The sequence below is a fragment of the Parambassis ranga genome, chromosome 9 (assembly GCF_900634625.1).
Source record: "Parambassis ranga chromosome 9, fParRan2.1, whole genome shotgun sequence".
NCBI classification, from domain to species: Eukaryota; Metazoa; Chordata; class Actinopteri; family Ambassidae; genus Parambassis; species Parambassis ranga.
The window spans coordinates 5,285,928-5,308,032 of record NC_041030.1 but is presented as its reverse complement, the minus strand read 5'-3'; the positions used below and the strand labels follow the sequence as shown (position 1 = coordinate 5,308,032).

At 39.7% G+C, this 22,105-nt stretch overlaps 1 protein-coding gene across 1 annotated transcript in view; it reads right to left on the bottom strand.

Annotated features, from left to right (window-relative positions):
- The window catches only part of zmat4a (zinc finger, matrin-type 4a), an 84,028-nt gene that overhangs the window by 34,544 nt on the left and 27,379 nt on the right, over positions 1–22,105 (bottom strand). Inside the window, 1 exon segment of the mRNA XM_028413878.1 lies at positions 14,391–14,480. Coding sequence (XP_028269679.1) covers positions 14,391–14,480 — 90 coding nt within the window.

Below are 22,105 nucleotides of genomic sequence, written 5' to 3'. Positions count from 1 at the left end.
TGCACCGAACAATATAATTACAGTCAAATAACACAACATTCTGCAGTTGGGAAAATAACATTGTAAACAAAGCCTGGACAAGTGTGGAAGTGTTTTACCAGCAGGGGGGCTACAAATTGGCCCCTTTACCGAAATGCTATTTGTAGTGAGCTGTAATCTGGTTCAAATCACCACAGTGTGTGTGTGTGTGTGTGTGTGTGTGTGTGTGTGTGTGTGTGTGTGTGCAAAAAAGACAAAAACACAGTTCTTCCTCCCACAGTGTGTGATAACACTGTGCTGCACTCTGAGTCATTCTGACACACACACACACACTCGCCCCTCCTTCTGTCCTTGGTCTTGTCCTTCGCTAACTCTAACATACACATGCACACACACCCTTCTTTCAGCTACCCACAGCAGCAGATCCAGTACTCATCTTACATGCAGTCATAATAAGTCAACACATATTCAGAAAGAAAGGATATGAGGCACCACCTCCAAATATAAAGATAATTTCATGCTTAATTGAAACTGGATAAAAGAGGAGCTAATTGCTGGGAAATGTAATTAACGAAGCAGTGGGTAGGTGTTGACAGAGTGACAATCACTGAGCAATACTGTACGAACCAACCTACCAGAGAGAGAGGCTTCATCAGTGTTATCAGCACTGTACTCTGAGTATCAGGTGGCGCAGCGGAGCAATGATTCTAATGTGAAACGATAATCCAACTTTGGGAATGTGGGTGAATTTCTGAGAAACTCAGCAACATTGCTTCAAATATCTTTTCCCTTTTTTTTTTGAAAACCCATGAGTCATCTGAAACCCAATGCATGCCATATTTCAGCAGTTATATATGGCGAGGATCATTTTTATGTGTAATCTAAACCTAACAGTGAGAAATAATTAGAGTTCTGCATTGGCAGAATGTACTGGTGTGCTGGGAGGAGGCAGGCAGTGAGAATGGAAGAGAGAGTGGTGGGGGGGTCGCCTCATTCCCATTCATGTGAGGCATAATAAAATAATCTTTTTGATTTGCAAGCAGTAAATTCTCTTTGCTGTCAGCGCTGTGCTGCACATTTTCATTTCAGTCTAAGTGAAGCAGCGTGTCCTTGCCTGCCTGTATTTGTGGCCAAACACAGACAGGCTGTGTGATGATGTTTTACTGCAACCGGACTGGTGTTGTTTTTCTTTTTGTCGCTGCATCACAAATGCTGCGGCGGCAACATGCTCTTTCTAGTACTGGAGTTAAGCGAAGCTGTGCCGCTCTTCGAGATGAAAGCTTTGAGCTGCGGCAAGCCTGGACTGGATTGGCCTGATCCTGGCCAGGCTTAGCACCGTATAATTCTTGGGCTAAATCTGGAGGTCAGGGAAACACTCACTACTCATGTGCATCTCCCCTAAGGCACATACTGAAGAAATGGGACAGTCAAGTGTAAGGGTATCCCTGCAAAAAAAAAAAAAAAAAAAAAAAAAAAAAAAAAAAACAGGATAAAAAGAACTTGGTCCCAACATAGCTGTAGACAATGCTGTCTATTGCTGCCAAGCGGAGCATACAGGGTAGAGCTGAGCAGGGCTGACACAGTAGTCTGCGCTGCTGCTTTAGCCACACACTCACAAAATGACCTTCACATTAAACAGCAGGCGGAAAATACAATCTGACCAGTCCCCACTGCAATGTGTGACAGTGTCATACTATAATATAATATAATATAATATAATATAATATAATATAATATAATATAATATAATATAATATAATATAATATAATATAATATAATATAATATAATATAATATAATATAATATAATAATACATATTAGTCCTTAGATTCAAGAACTAATCTAACATTGAATTTTATCAAAGGAATGTTTCATTAAAACTCGGATTGAATTAATTACATAAAATTAAATGCTTTTACTTTACTGAAAACCCAACTGGCTGACCCTAGGGTTCAGTCAGACAGACAGGCTGTAAGCAGTCAAGCTGTGATTTCATGTGGTAATAAGATATTAATAGGGTAAAAAAAGACTAAAAGTGAGTTATATTTAATGTAATGCTAATATAGTCCTAAAATAAAAGGCTGTGATGCAATTAGGTTTAGATTTTCATCCTTCCAACCTTGAGTTGAGCAGTACTTTTAATGGTACTGACCAAATTTAACAGTACCAAAGCAATGGGTTCTTAATTTCTGTACTAGAGCGTACAGAGACTATCAGAGACTATATTTTCAAGAGAGAGTGTGGCATAATGTCTCATTAGATACATCATGAAGAATTTACATAAACCGTCATCTACTTGTGTGAACAGTCAATATTGATTAGTGCATGTTGAGAGACAGAGAGAGTGCATCCTGTGTTCCTCCTGACAACAAAGTGTATAATCAAGAGGGAGAACAAACAGCACATGGAGTCATTTTCCCACACAAGGCAAATGAAACTTATATGGCCTGTTTCTGAATGTGGGAAACACTGTCAGTCCAACACAGTCAGAGCAAAGGCAAGTCATGATCTTACAGTAGCAGCTGCAACCTGCAACCAGGTGGATGTACCCAAAAATGTGCAGATGCTGGTTTACAGTTTAATAACTGCTGTTACGTTGAGGTAGTCAGCAGTATCATAAATGTAATCTGAATGCTCAGGAAAAAATGGCAGGAGAGGTCATGGCTATGCACCCTTTTGCATTTAAATGCTTAGAACAGGGTAGACATGTTATCACTGTAGCCAAAAAGAAAAGGGACGGAAAGGCTTATGGCAGATGGTGGACGTTTGCCTGTGTTTAATGTAATATAATGTCAAATGGTTTTGTTGCATAACCCTAACTGAACAGCATTTTATATTATGTTAGCACATACAGTGAATTTGTATTGCCTTTGACTGACTGTCTGTAGCAACTAGCTAAGGAGGCAACAGGTGCATTCTGAGTTTTTTTGGGAACATGTATTATCACAGCCTTATCCTGTTCGATTGAGCATGTTTTTCACTCTCTATAAAGATAAGATAAGATAAGATAAAACTTTATTAATCCCGAAGGAAATTCTTGTGCCAGAGGTATCAAGTTACATTAAATGCAGTTAAGTACAGAGTATAAGAGTATAAGAGTATAAGCCACTTTTCAATTTAATTAACAGATAGCAGGGGAATAACATAATTTACTCACACATGGAGAAGGTAAGTAAAGTGCTGAACACCTATAACAACCAACGCTGCAGTGTAAGCATGGTGTTCCGTCTTGTACAATGTCTTATATCTTTACTTTGTCAGCCTGTGATTAAAAAAAAACAAAGAAACAGGCAAGTGTGAATTTTTTGACAAGGGTCAAGTCGTTACAGTCAAACTGATCAGAAATGGCACAGCTTTTTGGGCGCTCCAAGTCAGCATGGGTGAGTACCTGCCAGCAGCGGTCAGAGTAGCCACAAACTGATCTGGCAACAGGATTGTAAAGGATGTCAAAACTGATCAGTATTGCCTCCAACTAAAATAATACAGAATGTGTTGTCATGGTGCCAGACATATTCAAAAATCCTGAAGAATTCAGGCCACAGTGGGTCGAAGCTCTGCTGAACACCTCACAGAAAAAGATTTTACATATTTTCTGCACATTGCTCATTGACTGACACATTTGTCAACATCTGCTGGCTTCCCCTCTGTGTTTTCACAAGGTTAAACAATTCCCTGCTCATCCTTATCTAGGCTTGTGTCTGTGTAACATAATTGTGAACAGCAGGTTCATACTGTGGATGACCCAGCCGAGGGACTTTGAGGATATACTGATAATTTACACCACCTCAGCAAAACGCACAGCTGCGACGACTGCACGCTCAGCGCTTTTCAGGAACTGTATGAAGCGGACAGGTTCACACCCCAAATTAGTTTCCTACTGTAAGGGTCACTGATGATGAGGTCCAGACAGCATCTAAAAAGATTCTGCAAATAACAATCCAAAATTCCAGCTATCTTTTCAGAGTCATGGCTGCAATCCTGAGTGAAGCGAAGCCCCTTAAAATGCATTCCCAGCCCTTTGTATAGAGCAACGCAGGAAAAGCCGAACTCATTGATGGTAACATCCGTTTCCTCTCTCACTCTTGAAACAGAACACATCAGAGGCCACACACAGGCTTCTCTCTGCAAACACTTCTTCTCAAACCCCCTGCTGTGAGAGGGGTGCAAAAAGAATGTGTCTAATGTGGCTAATGTGTGGTGGAATTAGGGATGCCATTTTTAGAAGAGTTTCCTGCTCAAACTACTTTTTGTGACCCATTTTTCTGAGCTAGCTCCCATCATAAACCTGCTCTGCTGCTAGAAAGGTCCAATGTGAATGAGGAAAGGTAAAAGAGTAATTATTCAAGCTTTACACAGAGAAAATGAGAAACACATTACACCTTCCCATGGTGTGGAGAATAGCTTTCTTTTGGAGGTTCCCTTTTCAGATGGGTTCATTGCCTTCAGATATGTACCGTACCTCCTGAGTCATTCTGCGAGTTGAGGGATTTTGCTAAATCGTGGCCTTTTTTCCTGAGAATAATAGACCAGCTCCCTTCAAGGAGCAGAAATTCTCATCTATCCCTTTTGCAGGAAAGCACAGGGGACATTTAAAAATGTGGGAGTGCAGGCTCCACTCTGATGGGCGCTGCGAAATACAGTTAGGGAGACAAAAAAGGAATCATCCTCCTGAGTTCATTCTTCTAACAGCACATGATCGACATTTCAGGCCTCAGAAAATATTATCACTAACACTTTGAGGTGCCTCTTTGTTTACTCAGCTTTGTGTATTGTTGCCTGTGTGCGTCTGTGCTAATCGGTAAAAGGATATTTAGCTGCTCTTTTTGAAATGTCACACAGTGCAGATAAGAGTTAGAAGGCTTTTAGGCAAGAGGCTAGACATGGTGCATCATGGCACTAGGTATGACAGCAAAAATCCAACTTTGAATTTTTATTTATGACTACAAACCTGCAAAATTCAATACAGACTGACTGTGTGTGTATTGACTACACACTTACGCACCAAAAAAGAATGCATTGGATTGTGCTCCACAGAGAAGAAAGGGGAGAGTGAGCGACTCATTGTCATTCTCTCAATTACAGCACAGTGTAAGTTAGTCATGTGCATAATTTTTTTTAAAAACCCCGCTAGTGACATTGCTTTCAGGTTAAACTAGTTTGCTTCTATATTTAACTACTGGATGCAATGCAATATAAAGGTCCCTTAAGGCTGAAGTGTCAAGGAATTTACAATCAAACATGACAAGGCTACTCCAGAAGAACCTGGAAAAAAGAATGACTTTCCCAGCAGCCTCAGTGACGCTTTCTGTTTAGAGCTAATTAGAAAAAAAAAACAAGACTGTTAGCATTACTTAAAGCACAATACTTAATAAGACTCTTGGCACTACAGTAGAGAAGTGGGGGAGAGAAAGTAGTTCCACTTCTAATACTGATGCCAGTGGTTGCACAACACGTCCTTATACATGAACAGCACATTTGGTCAATTTTTAATCACTCCAAGAACAACAGATGGTCACGTTTTCACTGCATGACCAAGATAAGAATTACATTCGATCAGGTGGCTGATATCCATGCATGTAAAGATTTTCAAAGCACAGAAGTAGGTAGAGGGGTCGATGGTGGCTATAACTTTGCTTCAGTCTTTTATCTAGGAAAGCTGTTCCCCTGTGTAGGTGTTGACCCTCATCTTTTTTTAATCATGGTTAAGGTTTAAGCTGCATCTTTCTTGGATGTTTTTTGCATTTTAATGTTTCCTGGCAGGATATAGTAGCTATTTAGCTGCCTTGTTAGCACTAGAAGCAACACTAGCAAACAACTGCAGTATCTGCCATAGAACTGCCAAACTTTAATGGGAGAGGCCTGCAGGATGCTTTTTGGATGTACAGCGTGAGTACTCAGGTGGCAACTTAAGGGCATTTAAATCACTTAGGATGAGCATTAAAACTGAACCCATGATTAGTTTAGAGTCAGGCTTTTCCAGTCGTCATGATTTTCTCCATAGTGTATTTTATTTGTACCGTGCTATTTATACCCTGGAATGAATATGATGTACCTTGTCTACATGCTGTACCCCATCTGCTGTTTAACTGAGCTGAACAAGTCGTAATAGAAATATGCAAATGAGAACATCCTGCATTTCTTACATTATGAGCATGTGTGAGTAACAGATTTCATAATATCTCAATGCAGACGTTTTCGTCAACATGGAGCCCTCTGTAGGCTAATTTACTCATTCTCATGACAGAGATTCTCTTTAGTTTACAATATGGCTCAAGCTCAGAATTCATTGTTCAGTCTTCAGTGTTCCATACCATGTTCAATGAAGTTCTGGCCTTATGCTCTCTGCCCATGCTGCTGATTAACCACACGTATGTTCTGTTGCTGCAAGTGTGTGCGCACCAAGAGTGCAATCTGCTGGATATTGCTCAAGGAGAGGTCGACGCAACGAAGCATAAGATGCCAGTCACTTCTTGTTCAGTCATGGCAGTTCGGGACACCTGTGCCGTCTCCGGCACGACTGCTCAGTCTCTCCATCATGATCCCCTGGCAATGCTGGAGGCCTGATCTAATGGAAAGTGGCAGTTGAATAAACTGACAAGCAAACACCAGAACCAGCCAACCACGTCTGCACACGTGAACACATATAATGGTTATTACTTCTGCTTGGCAAAGTGCTAAATTGTGCATTGATTGGGAGATGCAACACATACTGTAAAGCAAAAAAAGAGACTGATGCAGCTTTTAAACTGTTAAATCTCAATCAGTCAACATTTTGATATTTCTTCAAACACTGAACATATTATATGGAAAGATCCTGTTTCAATGGGTGTCGTATTAATGCTCTAAAAGGCTTAGGTTAGATGGATAGCATTCATTTTTTTTCATCCAAAGAAGAACATTTATTCCAACACTCACCGGCAGGTCTGATCTGCATATTTTTTTTTAAATCATTACAAAATTTGTATGCCCATTAATTACTGTAAAATCAGGCACACTTGTTATGAATGTTATAAATAAATACTTATAAAAATCTAGAAAAATGCTGATAACATTTTTTTCGTCAAAGAAATCCAACTGAAGGTTTCCTTTGTTTTTTAATTTTTGTCCTGATATTTGGAATATTCAACACAAATATATCCACAAATGGGAAAATGCCCAAAATGGCTGGTTAATGTCTCCATTGCTTCTAAGTAGCTACTTCCAGGATTGAGAATAGATGCCCATGTGGAAGTGTTACAAAATTGCAGTTCCCTCTCCGCAGCCTCTGAGGGTCTGTCAACCTGTATATCATTCCATGTTACAGTACAAAAATGGTTTGAACCCTCCTGAAACAGAGCTGTCGCCGGCAACAGAAATTGACATGCGCTGTTCAAACTACCGTAGCTCTGGTTAGGTTCACACTATTGAAGAAATCTCAATGGATTCTGAAAGCTGAGAAACGGCTTTTTTGATCGCTATTACATTCATTACGGTAATGGCGTAATTGCGTGTGTGCCAGGGGCAGAAGTTTTGTGGAGCATAGGAAAGTTAATGTAAAACAGTTTGAGTTTAACTTTGTAATCTCAAAAGTCTTGTTTCTGTACATTTATAGTTGTTTATTTTAGGTTTATAGTTTGTAAATTTGATGAAAATTCAGATCGTTTTTTTACTTTTCTTGTTATTACACAAATCATAGATCACATCACAGAGCATTTATAACATATTAACAAATATGTGCCAGCTTTTGAAAGTTATATTTCATCTGTCAAGAAAACCAGGTAAAATCATGAATACAAAGAACATTTTCTGACAGAATCAAAAAAAGAAGGCGAACTGTTATAATTATAGTAGTAGAAAAGCTCTGTTTCTTCAGAGGAGGATGTTGCCAATTTACACCTCAAATGTTCATCCACAGCCACTGAAAGATGTAAAAGTGAAAACTAATTGTGCCCTGCTTCTAGAAGAGATGTTAAACTACCCTTGTGCAAAGAAATGATAATCCAATCTGTTCCCATGCAGCTGCTCTGTTACTAATGGTAGAATTCTGTCAGGTTTTGTCGAGAAAAAGTGTTATATTGAATTGTGGCCTTTTAGCAACAGGACTCTCTGATGCTGTATTTAGCTAGAGCTCTGCTGTGAACTTACAAAGTGCCCTAAGACAGCAATATAGTATTTCAATTAGCATCTCGCAGTTCTGGGCACCTATGAAAAAAAAAATAAAAAATGTCCACTCTCTTTTGTCATTTGTTGATAAAATGAATGGTAATTCTAGTTGTCAACAATGTGCAAATGATAATCTGAGAAGCTTTAATCAGCAAATGTCTGTTGTTAAATCACTTACTGTATTAAATTTGTCACATCATTCTTTGGCCAACTAATCAATTCATGCACTCATCCTTCCAGTGCTTGTATAATACTGTACATAAATCACAGCTATTGACAAAAAGCCTTTCAGCATGAGCAAAAACTTTCTTAATGCAGTACATTTCAGCTGAAATGTGCAATTTTCAGATCGGTTTTTGTAATAATTTACTGTCCACACATCAAAAGAAATAGCCTAAGTAAGCTGCAAACACAAATAATAATAATAATAAAAAACAACCATCATCTCTCTTCAAAAATAGACTGGTACAAAATCTGAACAATCCACATGACATTTTGCTATTTTTGTCCTCAAAGCCACAAAAAAACCCTGAAAACATACTACTTGACTGACACCCGCCTCCCCTCCCCCCCTTTCACATGAGAGCAGGTTATGGCGGCGACTAGCATGACCAGCAGCGTGTACAGTTGTCAGATGCCATCAGCTCAACCAGGTTCAGATGCCGGGCCATGCCAGGCCGTACGCGCACCCACAGTCTCTGGAGGCAGTGCTGCACGAGTGTATTTTTAGACGGTGCCACCTTATAAGCACAGCCTGGTCGCATCACATCTGTGTAGTTTAAGTGGAGCTCTCTCCCATCAAGGCAATGTGCCCTTTTACCGAGGGCCTAAGGTCAGACTATAGACCCAACATAGATGTGTTGTGACACTTCAAAAAAGCAAAGATGAAGTAATGTGTGAGGCAAGTCCTGGCTTGGTCACTAATTTTCTCATCCTGTTTTAAAAATTAAAACACTGTCTTGTTCAAACAGTAAAAAAGCCCCTGTATATAGACAGGTTTATTTAAATGTTGTCATATTGTTATTTTAACCAACAGCAGCTGCAAAGGTCAGTGAAGCCTCAAAGGTGTGTACTGAGGAAATGTCATTAGATCAAAGTCAAAAAGTATTACCTCCTTTGTGTAAAAAGACATCCATCACTTGTTTAATAAGTAGTTCTGCTTGAAAGTTAATGAATACTTTAAAAATGTAATATTTCTGCACAAATATGACCAAAAATATCAGCAAAAAAGAAAATGATTGGAAGGTGAGTGTCAAAAGCATGTGAACCTTTGCTTTACCTGCCACTACCTAAGCCTACATATTATGTTTTACTTTGTTACTCCATACATTGTTTTATGTTTTGACCTTATATATCAGAAGCATTTCATTGCCTCTCCCACATGAATGTGATTTTCTGACATTTATATTTCAGTAAGCTTTGAGATTGCAATCAGAAGTGAATATTTATAATAAAATACCAAGGTAACGTTGAATAAATGTACCTGATTAGAGACTACAGACAGCTATAGCTGCAGTAGGAAAGAGTGAACAGTAGTAACCCCAGCCCCCATCAATCCTATCAATCCCTCTCCACCAGCAAAACAGGAACCTTCTCGCTCCTGGAACAGATATTAACCCCAAATGGTTGATTTGATTTGAATAGCAGTGAGGTCCAAAGGAGTTGTTCTATTACCTCCAAAAGCCTCCCTTGGCTCTCACTCTTGACAGGATTCTCTATCGAACCACTCGACCCAGAGATCTCTCTGTCCTCATCCCGCAGAGATCGCTGTGACTATTAGTCGATTTGTGAAATGCAGATGGTGCTATGTCTCTATGGGCACATTTAATGGTTGCTTTTCTAGTGGACGTCACCTCGTTACGAACAATACAGTCACTGTGCCACCTGAAATGTACTGTACAGTGAATATAAAGGGTTTTTGTTTGTTTTTGTTATTAAACTGCATTTCACTGCATAATGTCTATGTGAAAAATTTAAATCTTGAGGAAATTGTTCTCAAGGCTGGATTTAAATTAACTTAATTTTATTATACTTTGAAAGGTGTGGCTTCCAGATTCATAAACTAGCCCAGTCTCATTTTTTCCTGCCTATAAAATGCAATGAATAAATCATGTTTATTAACCGAGATAACATGCAAGGCTCCCTGATTTATTGAACAGGTTACACACACTTTATAGACATTGACTTAACCCCACTTAGTTTCCATTCCACTTTAATTTACTGTATTTTCTAACATAACACAACCCATATAACAATTTTCAGGATGTACTTTTATTTAAAAAAATCTATTTGTTAACAAGGGCTTGCACTTTATAAACTGTCTTTCTTTGAAAATCATTTTCATAGTGCAAATTAATAATTAACAGGTTCATTTTTGAGGAAGTTTGGTCCTCTCTGTGAGGCATGCTGCCATGACAGAGTCCTCACCTTTTATATGTACAGATGCAGTCATGTCTAAAATCACAAGTGTTTGATCTACATATGACAAAATTTAAATATATTTGTCCTGAAAAGGCTCCTTTGTGTTGATCGATTAAACAATTTAATAGTCCTGTTGTACCTACAGGTGATAAATAGTTCCCAGACCATGCATTTGCACAGAAACTGAGCACCCACCCATCAAGAAGGCTTTAGATAACCATCTAGGTCACATCACATGAACTCCTCTGAAAGACTCCACTCCCTCTGAAATCCCCTGCTTGCTTAGTAATGCTACACTCCAGATAGATATTGGGGGGAAAACAGCTGTATCTATGTACAAACATCCCGTTCCCGTTGACACAGCTATTACAAAGCAGACAGATTCCACCTGACAGCCATACACAAGATGCTAACAGCTTTGATATTGAGAGCAGCCAATATTAAACACCACAGTGGGAAAAAAAATACATCACATAAAAACGCTACTACCTCAGGCACTTTGTCAAATTCTGAATGGCTGTATATGAATATTTTTCCTTGATCAACACACAATGCTGCAGCGATGGGGGGGGGGGAGCATGTATTTAGGTAAAATCAATATGAAGAAATGAGATGCAAACAACCGTGCTCATCAAGAAAACATAATGCTGTTCTTAAATTAAGGCTTAAGGCTTTCAAGTGGCGAATGTTTCCATGTCATGTAATATATTTGTCAAGTGCTCCAGGCTCCAGGCTTAAGTGGAGTAGAGGTTTGCTGTCAGTCACCCAAAGTGGTCAATATAAAAATGAACATTCAGGTTTAAACGTGCTTATTTCTAATGTGAAGTTGGACATTTTAACATGGAGACTTATGGGGAAAACATGAGGTCAACATTTCATGCCTTCAAAATAAGCCTATTTCTGCCACAGGTTGGAGCTACTGCGATGAAAAATGCTAACTGTGGAAGGGAACGATTTTCCTTTAAAATGTATTTATTGTTATGATTTAGAGTATGACAACCCATGATTTTTTGTCCTTTGTTTTTAATGCCTAACCTCAACCAGTAGTTTTTAATGCATCAACCCAACTGTGAGAGAAAACAAAACTTAACCACAAGTGAGAACAAAAGTTAACACTGACTGAAAACAAAACAGTTCATCATGTCAGGGGGACTAAAACCCTGGACACCTGAGTGAAGGTCCAACACACTGTTCGCACCTCCACTGTCTACCAACGCAGAATGTTGATTTCCAACATTGTCCCACAACGCATCCGACCTGTCTACCAATGCAGAATGTTGACCTACTGTGGCATTCATGTTGTGAATATCACATAATAAAATAGGTTTATGTGTATGGTTGCTAGCTTTCTTTGATTGTAATACGTTATGTTTACTTTACCTTGAACATTGTGTGAGTTTAAGTGTGTTACGTCTAAGCCATTTCCAAAGCTTCTATTCCAGCCAACAATCTGTCTGTCTGATTGCCTTCTAGTTTTATCAGCAAGCTGTCAGCATTTCTCTTGTTTATGGCTTTTTGGATCGCTGAATAATGTACACCTGACATAGCTTTCTGCCTCTGTCTGCTTATCCTGATAACAGTAACCTCCGCTCCGATTGGATCTCCACCAATTCCTAAGAGATATACCAAACTCTTTAGCTACTAAACGCTCCCCTATGTTAATCAGATCCTTGCTAATATCTTCTGGCCCCATTAGGTGCCTCCTGCTGCAGTTGTAGAATGTTGATGAGAGTGGCTAGAATGAACCAAAACTGAGGTGGTCAGCTGAACAGACAAAGGGAGAAGCTTCATCATTGAGTCAAATCCAATTCACTCCGGCAACATCGCAATTATGTGCAATGCATTTTTTATATTCACATTTTATTGCAGTCATTTTGAAACACACACCCGGATGCTGGCGAAGTGGTCAAACAGTTTGTTGTATCTGCGCTGCCTGACAAGAAAGTAATGGAACACACCAGAGAGAGTCAAATGATACATGTTCCTACATGTGTCATCACTCATCACTGTGATCCTGCATGGTTTCACTACAAATGATAAAAGGAAGAGGAGAAAGAGCACATACACTCCTGTGTCTCAGACACTGAAAAAGGCATCAATGAAACTGTCACAAAATGAAATGTGAGGAGGAAGAGGGAGAAGAAACAAAGCAAGTAACAGAAAATGAGCAAAAAGCAAAGAAAAAAATGAAGATATGGAAAAAAATAAGGGAAATGACAATGGTGATGGGGGCTGCAAGCTAAAAAAAAAACACAACAAGAAGCAAAAAAGGAGGTTGTTAAAGAAAAACAGAAAATAGTACTGGAGGTATCAAAAATTCTCAGTTCCACGTGAGCATGATGAACTGGCAAAACGATATTGGCTGTTGATCTTCTGTCCTCTTTTTATGTAACTGTTTGTATTAATTAAATTAAACCAGTGAACAGAAGGATGTGTTGCATCACGACATATCATGAAATCTTTGTGGAGGAAAAAAAAGGATCGGAAAGACTGCAACTTTAATCACATTTAAGTCTTAAGTTTTTAACATATATTTTTACCCGAGTACATGATACAGTCCATGCATGCAAATACTTTTCTCTCTTTGCACTCCTGGAGTTTCATTTTCCTTTTTTTTTCCACTTGAAGGTTCAACAATGTGTGTGATGTTTTTATATTAGCTTCTCAAGGATACTTTTTCCACCTTCTTGTTGTTTCTAAACACAGAGCAAGGCTTTCCTGTACCTACTGTACATACCCTGTCTTGCTACTGATAAAAACAATTATAATATATGTGCTGGATTAGGTATGCATCAAGGTCAGGAAACACAGTCACTAACATGAATCGCCAGCAGCAACTCTGACATCTGTAAAAGTGAACATGTCACTGCATCTATCTAGCCTACTGAAATCACCAGCACCGTCACATATGTATTTTTAAGTTATTCTGTATTTCTTGCAATAAGAATATTTTTGTCACTAAAATGTAAAAATAACAACAGCAATTAACAATCTCTATATTGATCAAATAATTGTGATTATCACTTTGGCCATAATTGTGCACACCTAAGAATGATTAGTATGAGAAAATAAAGCATAGGAGCATCAGAGGAATGTGACAGGAAGGGTTAGAAAAGCAGAGCATGTTAGATGGGTTAATGGGGAAATGTACAACTAAACAGAAACACAGCAGCAGCAGGACTGGATGATGAGCTGAGTCAGCAAGACAAAGCAATAGTGTCCCATGATGTATCTTTGTCTGGGTTATGCTATGCTGATAGATGGCACACCAGCAGTCTCCTCACTCTCCACTAAAGCCTCCTCCTCCGCCCCATGCCAACCATCGACTCAACTTCAAATTGAAATGGCCCTTTTGCTTTGACACCAATATAAACTCTCAGCACACACCATGAAATCTCAGCCTTTTGATGCTTATCTTAATGTGGGCCAGGCTTCAAAGTGTATGTAAAAAAAAAACCCACAGATTTCTAGCTGTAAAGGCTACACCAATGAGACAACACCCAAACGCACCCAAACTTTTTAGCAAACAAGGAATGACAGGCCACATAATTGTGTCTGTCAAACTAGTCATGTTCTTCCAAAGTACATGACAAGAGAGCCAGATGCCTCACATTGTGTCTTTGTGTTTGTGTTGGCTTCCAACCACGGCGCCGTCAGTGTCGCATTGTTCAGTGGTCTAGAAATGTGGCACTGCTGTTTATCTGTCAGCTATTATGACACACAGGGGTGGGTGGGGTCACATGGGTGTTTTCCCTAGAAGACTCTGGCAGCTGTGGACTGATGTGTGCACTATGTGTGTCAGTGAATGCAGAGACTGATGGAACCGCAAGGACAGAGGGACACTCACATTGTCTGTTCTGAGCTTCTTGGCCGGGCAGCCTCCATCCACAGGATGTAGCATGTAATACAGCCGCACTTTGTTGGCGTGTTTCCGACTCTGGAGGAGAGAAAAGGAGGAAATGTGGAGAATCTGTGAGATAGAACTGAAACATTTTATTCTTTTTTTTAATACCTCACTGATGTCTTTCACCATGAATATACCCATTTAACTCCAAACAACAAACAGGCACAACAATTGGACTTTGAGCTTTCTCATGGTCATGGTCATGGTCATGCATCAAGTAAAATATAACCAAACCTAACCTTGAAACAGTGATGATGAGGGCTAATGTGTGACAGAACTGGGAAAAAATGCCCCGAAATGCATGAGATTCAGGGTAAAAATGAAATATTTTTGTTATGCTGACTAAAATTATAAACTCACACAGATTGGCAATATTTACTCTGTTGTCTTCAATACTTACATAAAAATAATAATACAGTTTTGATCAAGTTTTAACTGAATATAACTGAATTGAATTATCACTTCTATCTGACACATCTGTGCCACTGCTCCACACACACACACAGACACACCACAGAAACTACAAGCAGACAGGGGGAGGAGTCAGCACACAATGTTTGGACCATCCTTCTACCAGATTTTGCTTAAATCAGATCTTCTTCATGTTAAAAAATCTGCATCTCAGTCCTGTTGTTTAAAACACCATTATGCATGTTTTGCTTTGTTGTTGTTGTTGCTTTTTTTGTCACATTAATAAGAACATCAGTAACAATGTAAAAACAACTTTACTGTCCTGGACCTCATTCATTCTGGACTCTCTTGAGAGTGCCCCTTTGGACTTTGCCCTGAACACCAGTAAGACAGAGATTACGTGTCCAAAAAGAGACAAATAAATAGCATGGACACACAGCTTGACTGCTGCACCTTTGATTCTGCTAGGCATGATCATCCTCTTTTGGCCAACTGGCTTTACAGATATGCTCTAAACAAGATGTCTAGTGAGAATACATCCATTTTCCCCCACAACCAGCAGCCAGACAATGAGAACAGACTGTTCACTTATTGCACATACAGACCCTGACATGTGTTGTACCAAGATAATGAGCCTTATAAGCTTCATTTGTGAAGGGTCATAATGATGCCAACATCCCATGAGTCAGACCAATGCTTAGTGTGAAGTATAAATACACTCTGACGCCCGAACCACTGCTATCATTCTGAAACTATCCTCATTATTACAGCACTAAAAAAAAATTTTAAAAAGTCACCTGATCTAAAAAAAAAAACCTAATAATTCTGTGTTGAAAGGTTTCCCTGTAAGTAAGGTAATCTCCTCTCATTTGAGAGATATTAGACTTCAGCACTATTAGATCAATCAGTGGTGGTTTTTTTTTTTTTTTTTAAGAAAAAAAAAACATATTATTTACTAAAAAGTAACCCTATCACAGCATGCTACTTTAGCTTTCATGCTTTTTCCGATACAAACTCCTGTGTCTGTCTTAGGTTAGAGGTCCCATTAAAAATAGGTGAAGGCCGACAAATGATGCACTCTGCTGATCCCTGATACTGGACTGAATTGATAATTAGCACCCGGTTCACGGAGGGTGAAGCAGGAGTCCTCTTACCAGCAGCCCATCGATCCCCCTAGGATCTGATAGCACACAGCCGTGACAGGGGAAAGACGGGATTTGGGGAGGACAGATTATCTGCGAATAGTACTGTTTTTGTACGCTTCGAACGTCAAGGGAGATGATACAGAGGAACAAGGACAGCTTAAATCTCCGGTAGTATCAGTGTTGCATCATCAGAGGATGCTGCAGCGTCTAGTGAGGCATGTGGCATCATGCGACGTGCGCCCACTGCCTTTCTAAGTCAGGCAGAAGGATAAGCACAGCCTTCACAAGGGCAAAGACTAATTCATCCTGCCTGGTCGGAGAGGGTAGGGGCAAGGCTGCAGGAATCTATTTGTCTTGCCTGTCTGGTTTCCTGGCAAACGTAGAGAAACCTGAGATCTGCCACTCCTTTAAGGGGGAAAAAGACCAATCCCTCTCATTTTTAAACAATATTTACTTATATTTTTTAAATACCAGCATTCGCATTAATGTGAAAGAACTAAGCATATGGTGACTTTATATAAAACAATCTTTTTTTATGCATTTTAGGCATGCGAAGTGGTTCTATTCATATTGTATTACCCTTTGAATATAACATGCTTGCTGCAGACACAGAGAATGTTTCAAACTTGGTGTGATGAAAGAAGAAAGGAAAAAAAAACATTTGAAATTCTCATTTTCTTTACGACTTCCCACTAAATAGACAGACTAAAATAAATACTGGGACTTCATTACATAAAGGCAGAATCAGCTCTGTATTTTTTTAAGTGTTTGCTCCTGTGCTAAAAATATAATCTAGATCTGTTTCACCATGCAGGAAGGGGTGAACATTATAAGGGGAGATGCTATTCCACAAGGGGAACAAGGCAATCAACCAATTTTTCTGTGAGGTCACTGCCGATAGCATGAACAGATCCAAAATACAAAGCACTCTTTATTATATGGGATATATTGCGCAGCTACATCTTTTTTTTTTCTTTTTTTTTTATTCAAATAATTCATACACTGCTGCCCACAAAACAATGCTCTGACTTACAGGTCTGACAGGCAGGGGTGGAGGAGACTATCCAGTGGACAGCTGTGAGACTGCATTATGCAGCAGATGGCATTTGAAAGGAAGGAATGTCTTGTTTAATGGAAAAACAAACCTTTTTCTTACATTCAGCAGTCTGGAAAGCACACGAACACCTAAGAACAAACAGTTTATAAATGGCCAATCTATAAAATAAAACTTTCTTTTAGGCTTCTGGCAAAATAAAGTAATAAACTTAACTTATTAGTAGTTTGTTCCACTTTCTCTTCTGAAAATTTGATGAAAGATAGCATTTGGAAAGCTGATGTCATTCATGTGGGAGTTTTTTATCTTGGCTCCTCTTCCTGCCAGCAGGTCCCAAGTTGCCTCCTCCCACTGTACTTTACCAAATGCTAAGCCTGCCTAGTGTTATTCATGCATCTTTCAAACTGCAAAACAAGTAGAACTTGTAAGATATTGTTAACTTTTGTCTTTATATTTAAGCTAAAAGTAGCAGCAGTCTGTATGCGACTACTTCCCAGCATATTTCTGCAGATCTAAGGAGGAAACCATATCTACAGAGTTGGTTATCTACTTGTTTCCTCACTATAAATGATGATGTCAGTAGTGCAAGCACAGTCGGTTTACTGGGCACAAGCAGCCAAAGCGACAACCTATTTGTTTTATCACACATTTTTTTACTAAGAGACGAACCAGTGCAGTAAGACCACACTGTCCTCTTGTCTGTGCATACAGCACGTTGGCACATCAGTGAAGCTGGCACATTGCCATTTCTGCCACAGTATGGAGTCCTGTGTCAGTCTCCATCGCTGAGCGAGACAGCTCGATCTAAACTAATATGCTAATAGACTCTGTGGTGAAGGTCACACTGAATGACAAAAGACAACAAAGTACTTGTAGGTTCAAGTGTGTGAGAGCCAATTTGTTAAATACTGAAGACATGCTACAATAGTTATTTTATTTTAATTAGAGCTTGACCAATAACTCCCTATGAGCCTGAAGACTGCAGAAGATCCTCCAGCAGGGCCTTATTAGGAGTCCCAAAATTCTAGACTTGTCACCAAAGGTGACAGTGCCTTTGCTTTGGGCCTCTCAGCTGTGGAACTTCCTGCCTTGGGACCTCAGGCAGGCAACCTCAGTGTACACTTTTAAATGTTAAGACTTACTTTAACCATATGTTTTATATTTAAAAATGTCTAACTAGCCAACTTTACTTTTATTATTATTGCCACTGTTACTCTTCTGTACTGAGCAATGGGCTAAAATTTCTTCAAGACAATATGGACGACTAGTGGGTCGCAGCAGATTGAATGCACATACAGTACTTACATACTTACACACATTTGTGTATATGTAATACTGGATCATTTTCCATCTAATTCTCGAAGGTTAACAAACTTTCAAGCACCAGTGTGGTTTTGGTTTTCAATTAACAGCACCAATTTCCACAATGTCTAAAGCATTTGGCAGGTTAAGTTGTTCCAGCAGTTTCCAGTTCTTCTTTGGATTCAGGCTCTTTCTCTTTCTTAAATGACCTGATAAATGAGCTTGTTTTGCTGACAAGTAGGGTCAGCCCAAAACACCCTTGAGTGTTTTGCTTCTCACACTAGACTGGTGGTTGTGTGCTGGCAGCCTCAGTGAGCCCTCTAATTATAGAAAGTCAGACAAAAAGCAGTCGTGACAGAGGTCAGGTATGCTTCTCAGCACTCAGGACGCGAGCTGAGCTGTCTCACTTAGCTATCCCTGGACAATTTAGGCAGAGGGTTTTTCCATGCTTCGGTTAGCCCCGGGCTTTGTGTGGTTACTGAATGTTATTGAAGCCCCCCCCCCCCTCCAAAAGCTCTGCAGTCCACTCTCAGACGGGCATTATCTCATGAATCACCCCTCGTTTACATCAAAACAGCAGGCTCACATGGGCTTTGTGGGGAGTTTCTTTACTCAGAAAGACCTCCAAGGATTTAATGCTTCCTGCAGAGAAAGAAGCAAAGTTTGGCTAACAGTGCTTCAAAACAAAACAATGCAGCAGAATGCAGAGAGTGCTTCAACTGTTATGTAACACATTTAGCTATGTGAAATAGCAACAGGAGATGATGGCTGATTGCCTTTAACTGGATGAAACTGTGATGAAACTGTGAAGAAAGTGTGGTATTGGCAGATCTAAATGGACACTAAACAGAGAATCTACTCTATTGTTTGTTTTTCAGAAATTAACTTCTCTATAAACTGTTCTTTGGTTTAGTCACCACTGCATTAGCAAATTGTTGCTATAGCTTTATGGATAAAACATTTCAATACTGTTGTGTGTGTTTATAGCTATGTATGCATGTTTGATGTCCTCTGAAGTTGTGTACACACATGTGTAGGTGATGCAGGGATTTACTCCTGTTGTGAGGACCTGAATCTGTTTGTACACTGAGATGATGGGGGCATGTCTTTCATATGGGGACACGAAGATTGGATTCATCTTCATGGTTCTCACAAGATGCATCTTCCTGGCTTTGGTGATCCTCTCATGTTAAGCCACAATATAATGCAGTGCATGGATAAAAAAAAAGGAAGTTGGTAGTCTGCACACACATTTGTGATCCCCAGAGTAGAAATACAATCATGTTTTTGCAGTACAGTTCATGGATGTGCTTCTTAAAAGCATCCCACTGTGATCATCAGTAAAACGTCCTTACATGGTGTCAGAGTAGCACTCCATAAATAATTGACTTAGCACTGTATATCAACATTAATGGAGGACCACTGAACATGTCGGCATACATTAGTAAAGCAATGCCATCGCTGTGGATGACCCAAGCTAATGAGACACTTCTCATTATGGTGCCTTATTAGGCCTACATTGGAGCATCTGAGCAGCTTGCTACCATTAATGTAATGATAAATTACTCTACTCTACTCATTGTAGGACATCTATCTCTGAGCTGACACTCAATAGAACAACCAAGAACATCCTAAATTTACATTTAAAACCCAAGTCCATCAAGACGTTTCACTGGTTCAGAGGCCTTATGAAACTACATCACCAAAGTTATCAGGACACCCACCAAAATTACCTCAGTCAGAGTTGGATTGTTTCTGGTTTTAAAAATAACACGGATTGATAGGAACCACACATTCATATGAAGAACGGCAGGTCAGATCATCAAAGCTGCGCTCTTCTCAAGAGTTAACCTGGCGATTGAATAACTGCCTCCTTGTGCCTCCTCTCATTCTTTTTGTTCGGGAAAGAGGCCAGCTGTACTAAACAGGATTTGTGCTGTCTTCTAACTCAGGATTTGCAGAAAGGACACAACACTAAATGCCTTTTCACTCTGGAGCGTGTATTTATAAGGCGCCTGTGTAATGAAATGAAAAACGATGGAGGACTAATGGAAGTGGCTGGATATAGGGAGCATCCGTGCTTCCTGCTGAGCCTGGAATAGACCTATCCATCAGCACAACCTGCATAAGAAGCACTGGGAGAGGCTGAATATATTGGCCACAACACCTCTCATTTCAAATAATTTCCCCTGTCCTCTTGCATTTGTCAGGCTAATACCTGCCAACCTATACGCTGCCTGAAATAAAGCTCACTTCAACAACACGAGCAATCACAATCAGAGAATAAATCTCAGCACGAGTTCCATTTGTTGTCAGGACATGCAGCTACTTCATTATTCAATGTTGACAGTGTGATTTAAATTAGCAGCTGTCATGCCACCTCATTGGCTTTGTAACTAATTGGACACCTCTGATGATTATTAGATGGACTCATTATGCAGTGTTTTGTGCTTAAAGTTTAACCCTTTCCAGACTAAAAGAGTACAATGCAATGTGATTAGGCTTTTCATCCATGAGGCAAGGCAGCAGGCAGAGATCAAACACCGCTGACAGAACACTGTCACCAAAGTAGGCCATGCAGTCAATTCTCCCCACTCCCACCAAAAAACACGATATCGACGGCAAACAAAACCCTCTGAGATCAAAGAGAACAGGCCCGCCGGCTTTATGCAACGTATTAGAAAGCACAAATACGGCTACTTCACCACCTTCCAGAGAAACGACAACACATGTCCTCTCTGTTGCCGTTTTTCCACCACTGACAATTGTTACCTGCAGAGCAAAAGGAACGATGTATGGATGACACACAGGACTAACACGATGTGGTAAATTTAAACAAAACAAAAGGTGCTTCAAGGAAACGTCGTGCTGTCAGGAACAAATGTTAAGTGTAAATATATTATGACTCTGTAGGCGATTCTCCCTGAAATGCCGGAGGACTTTTCACTCCACTGATTTTCTCTTTGACAGCTCCTAATATCATATCTCATTCCTGCTCCCCGAGCTGAGAAAGCTTTTGTTCTTCTTTCCATCAGCGGGTTTCAGATGATGATTTCTTATGAAAGTGGACTGATGAAAACTGCATGTGACACTTGCAAGCAAAGCGGTATTTTTTCCCAAGCACTAGGAGACAAAAACTTCTCAAACAACATTAATTACCTTTAAAATATAAAAACTTTTACAATATCCTCATTTTAATGATTTTGAAGTGGTGGGTGGAAACTTGTTCTTAATTCCTGGACTTACATGTTGATGTTGAAATGTTGATTTAAATAATGTTCATTTTCTCCACCATCATACACTGCTCAAACAATAAAGGCAACACTAAAATAACACGTTCTAGTTCCCAATGAATAAATTATTCCAATTGAAAATCTTCATTCATTACATAGTGGAATACGTTGAGGACAAAATAACATAAAAATGATCAATGTTATTGAAATGCCTCCCCCACAATTACTGACCCACCACCAAACCGGTCATGCTGGAGGATGTTGCAGGCAGCAGAACGTTCTCCACGGCGTCTCCAGACTGTCACGTCTGTCACATGTGCTCAGTGTGAACCTGCTCTCATCCGTGAAGAGCACAGGGCGCCAATAGTGAATCTGCCAATCTTGGTGTTGTCTGGCAAATGCAAATGACCCTGCACGGTGTTGTGCTGTAAGAACAAGCCCCACTTGAAACATGCATATTAGTGGTATGCTGGAGGTCATGTTGCAGGGCTCTGGCAGTGCTCCTCCTTGCAC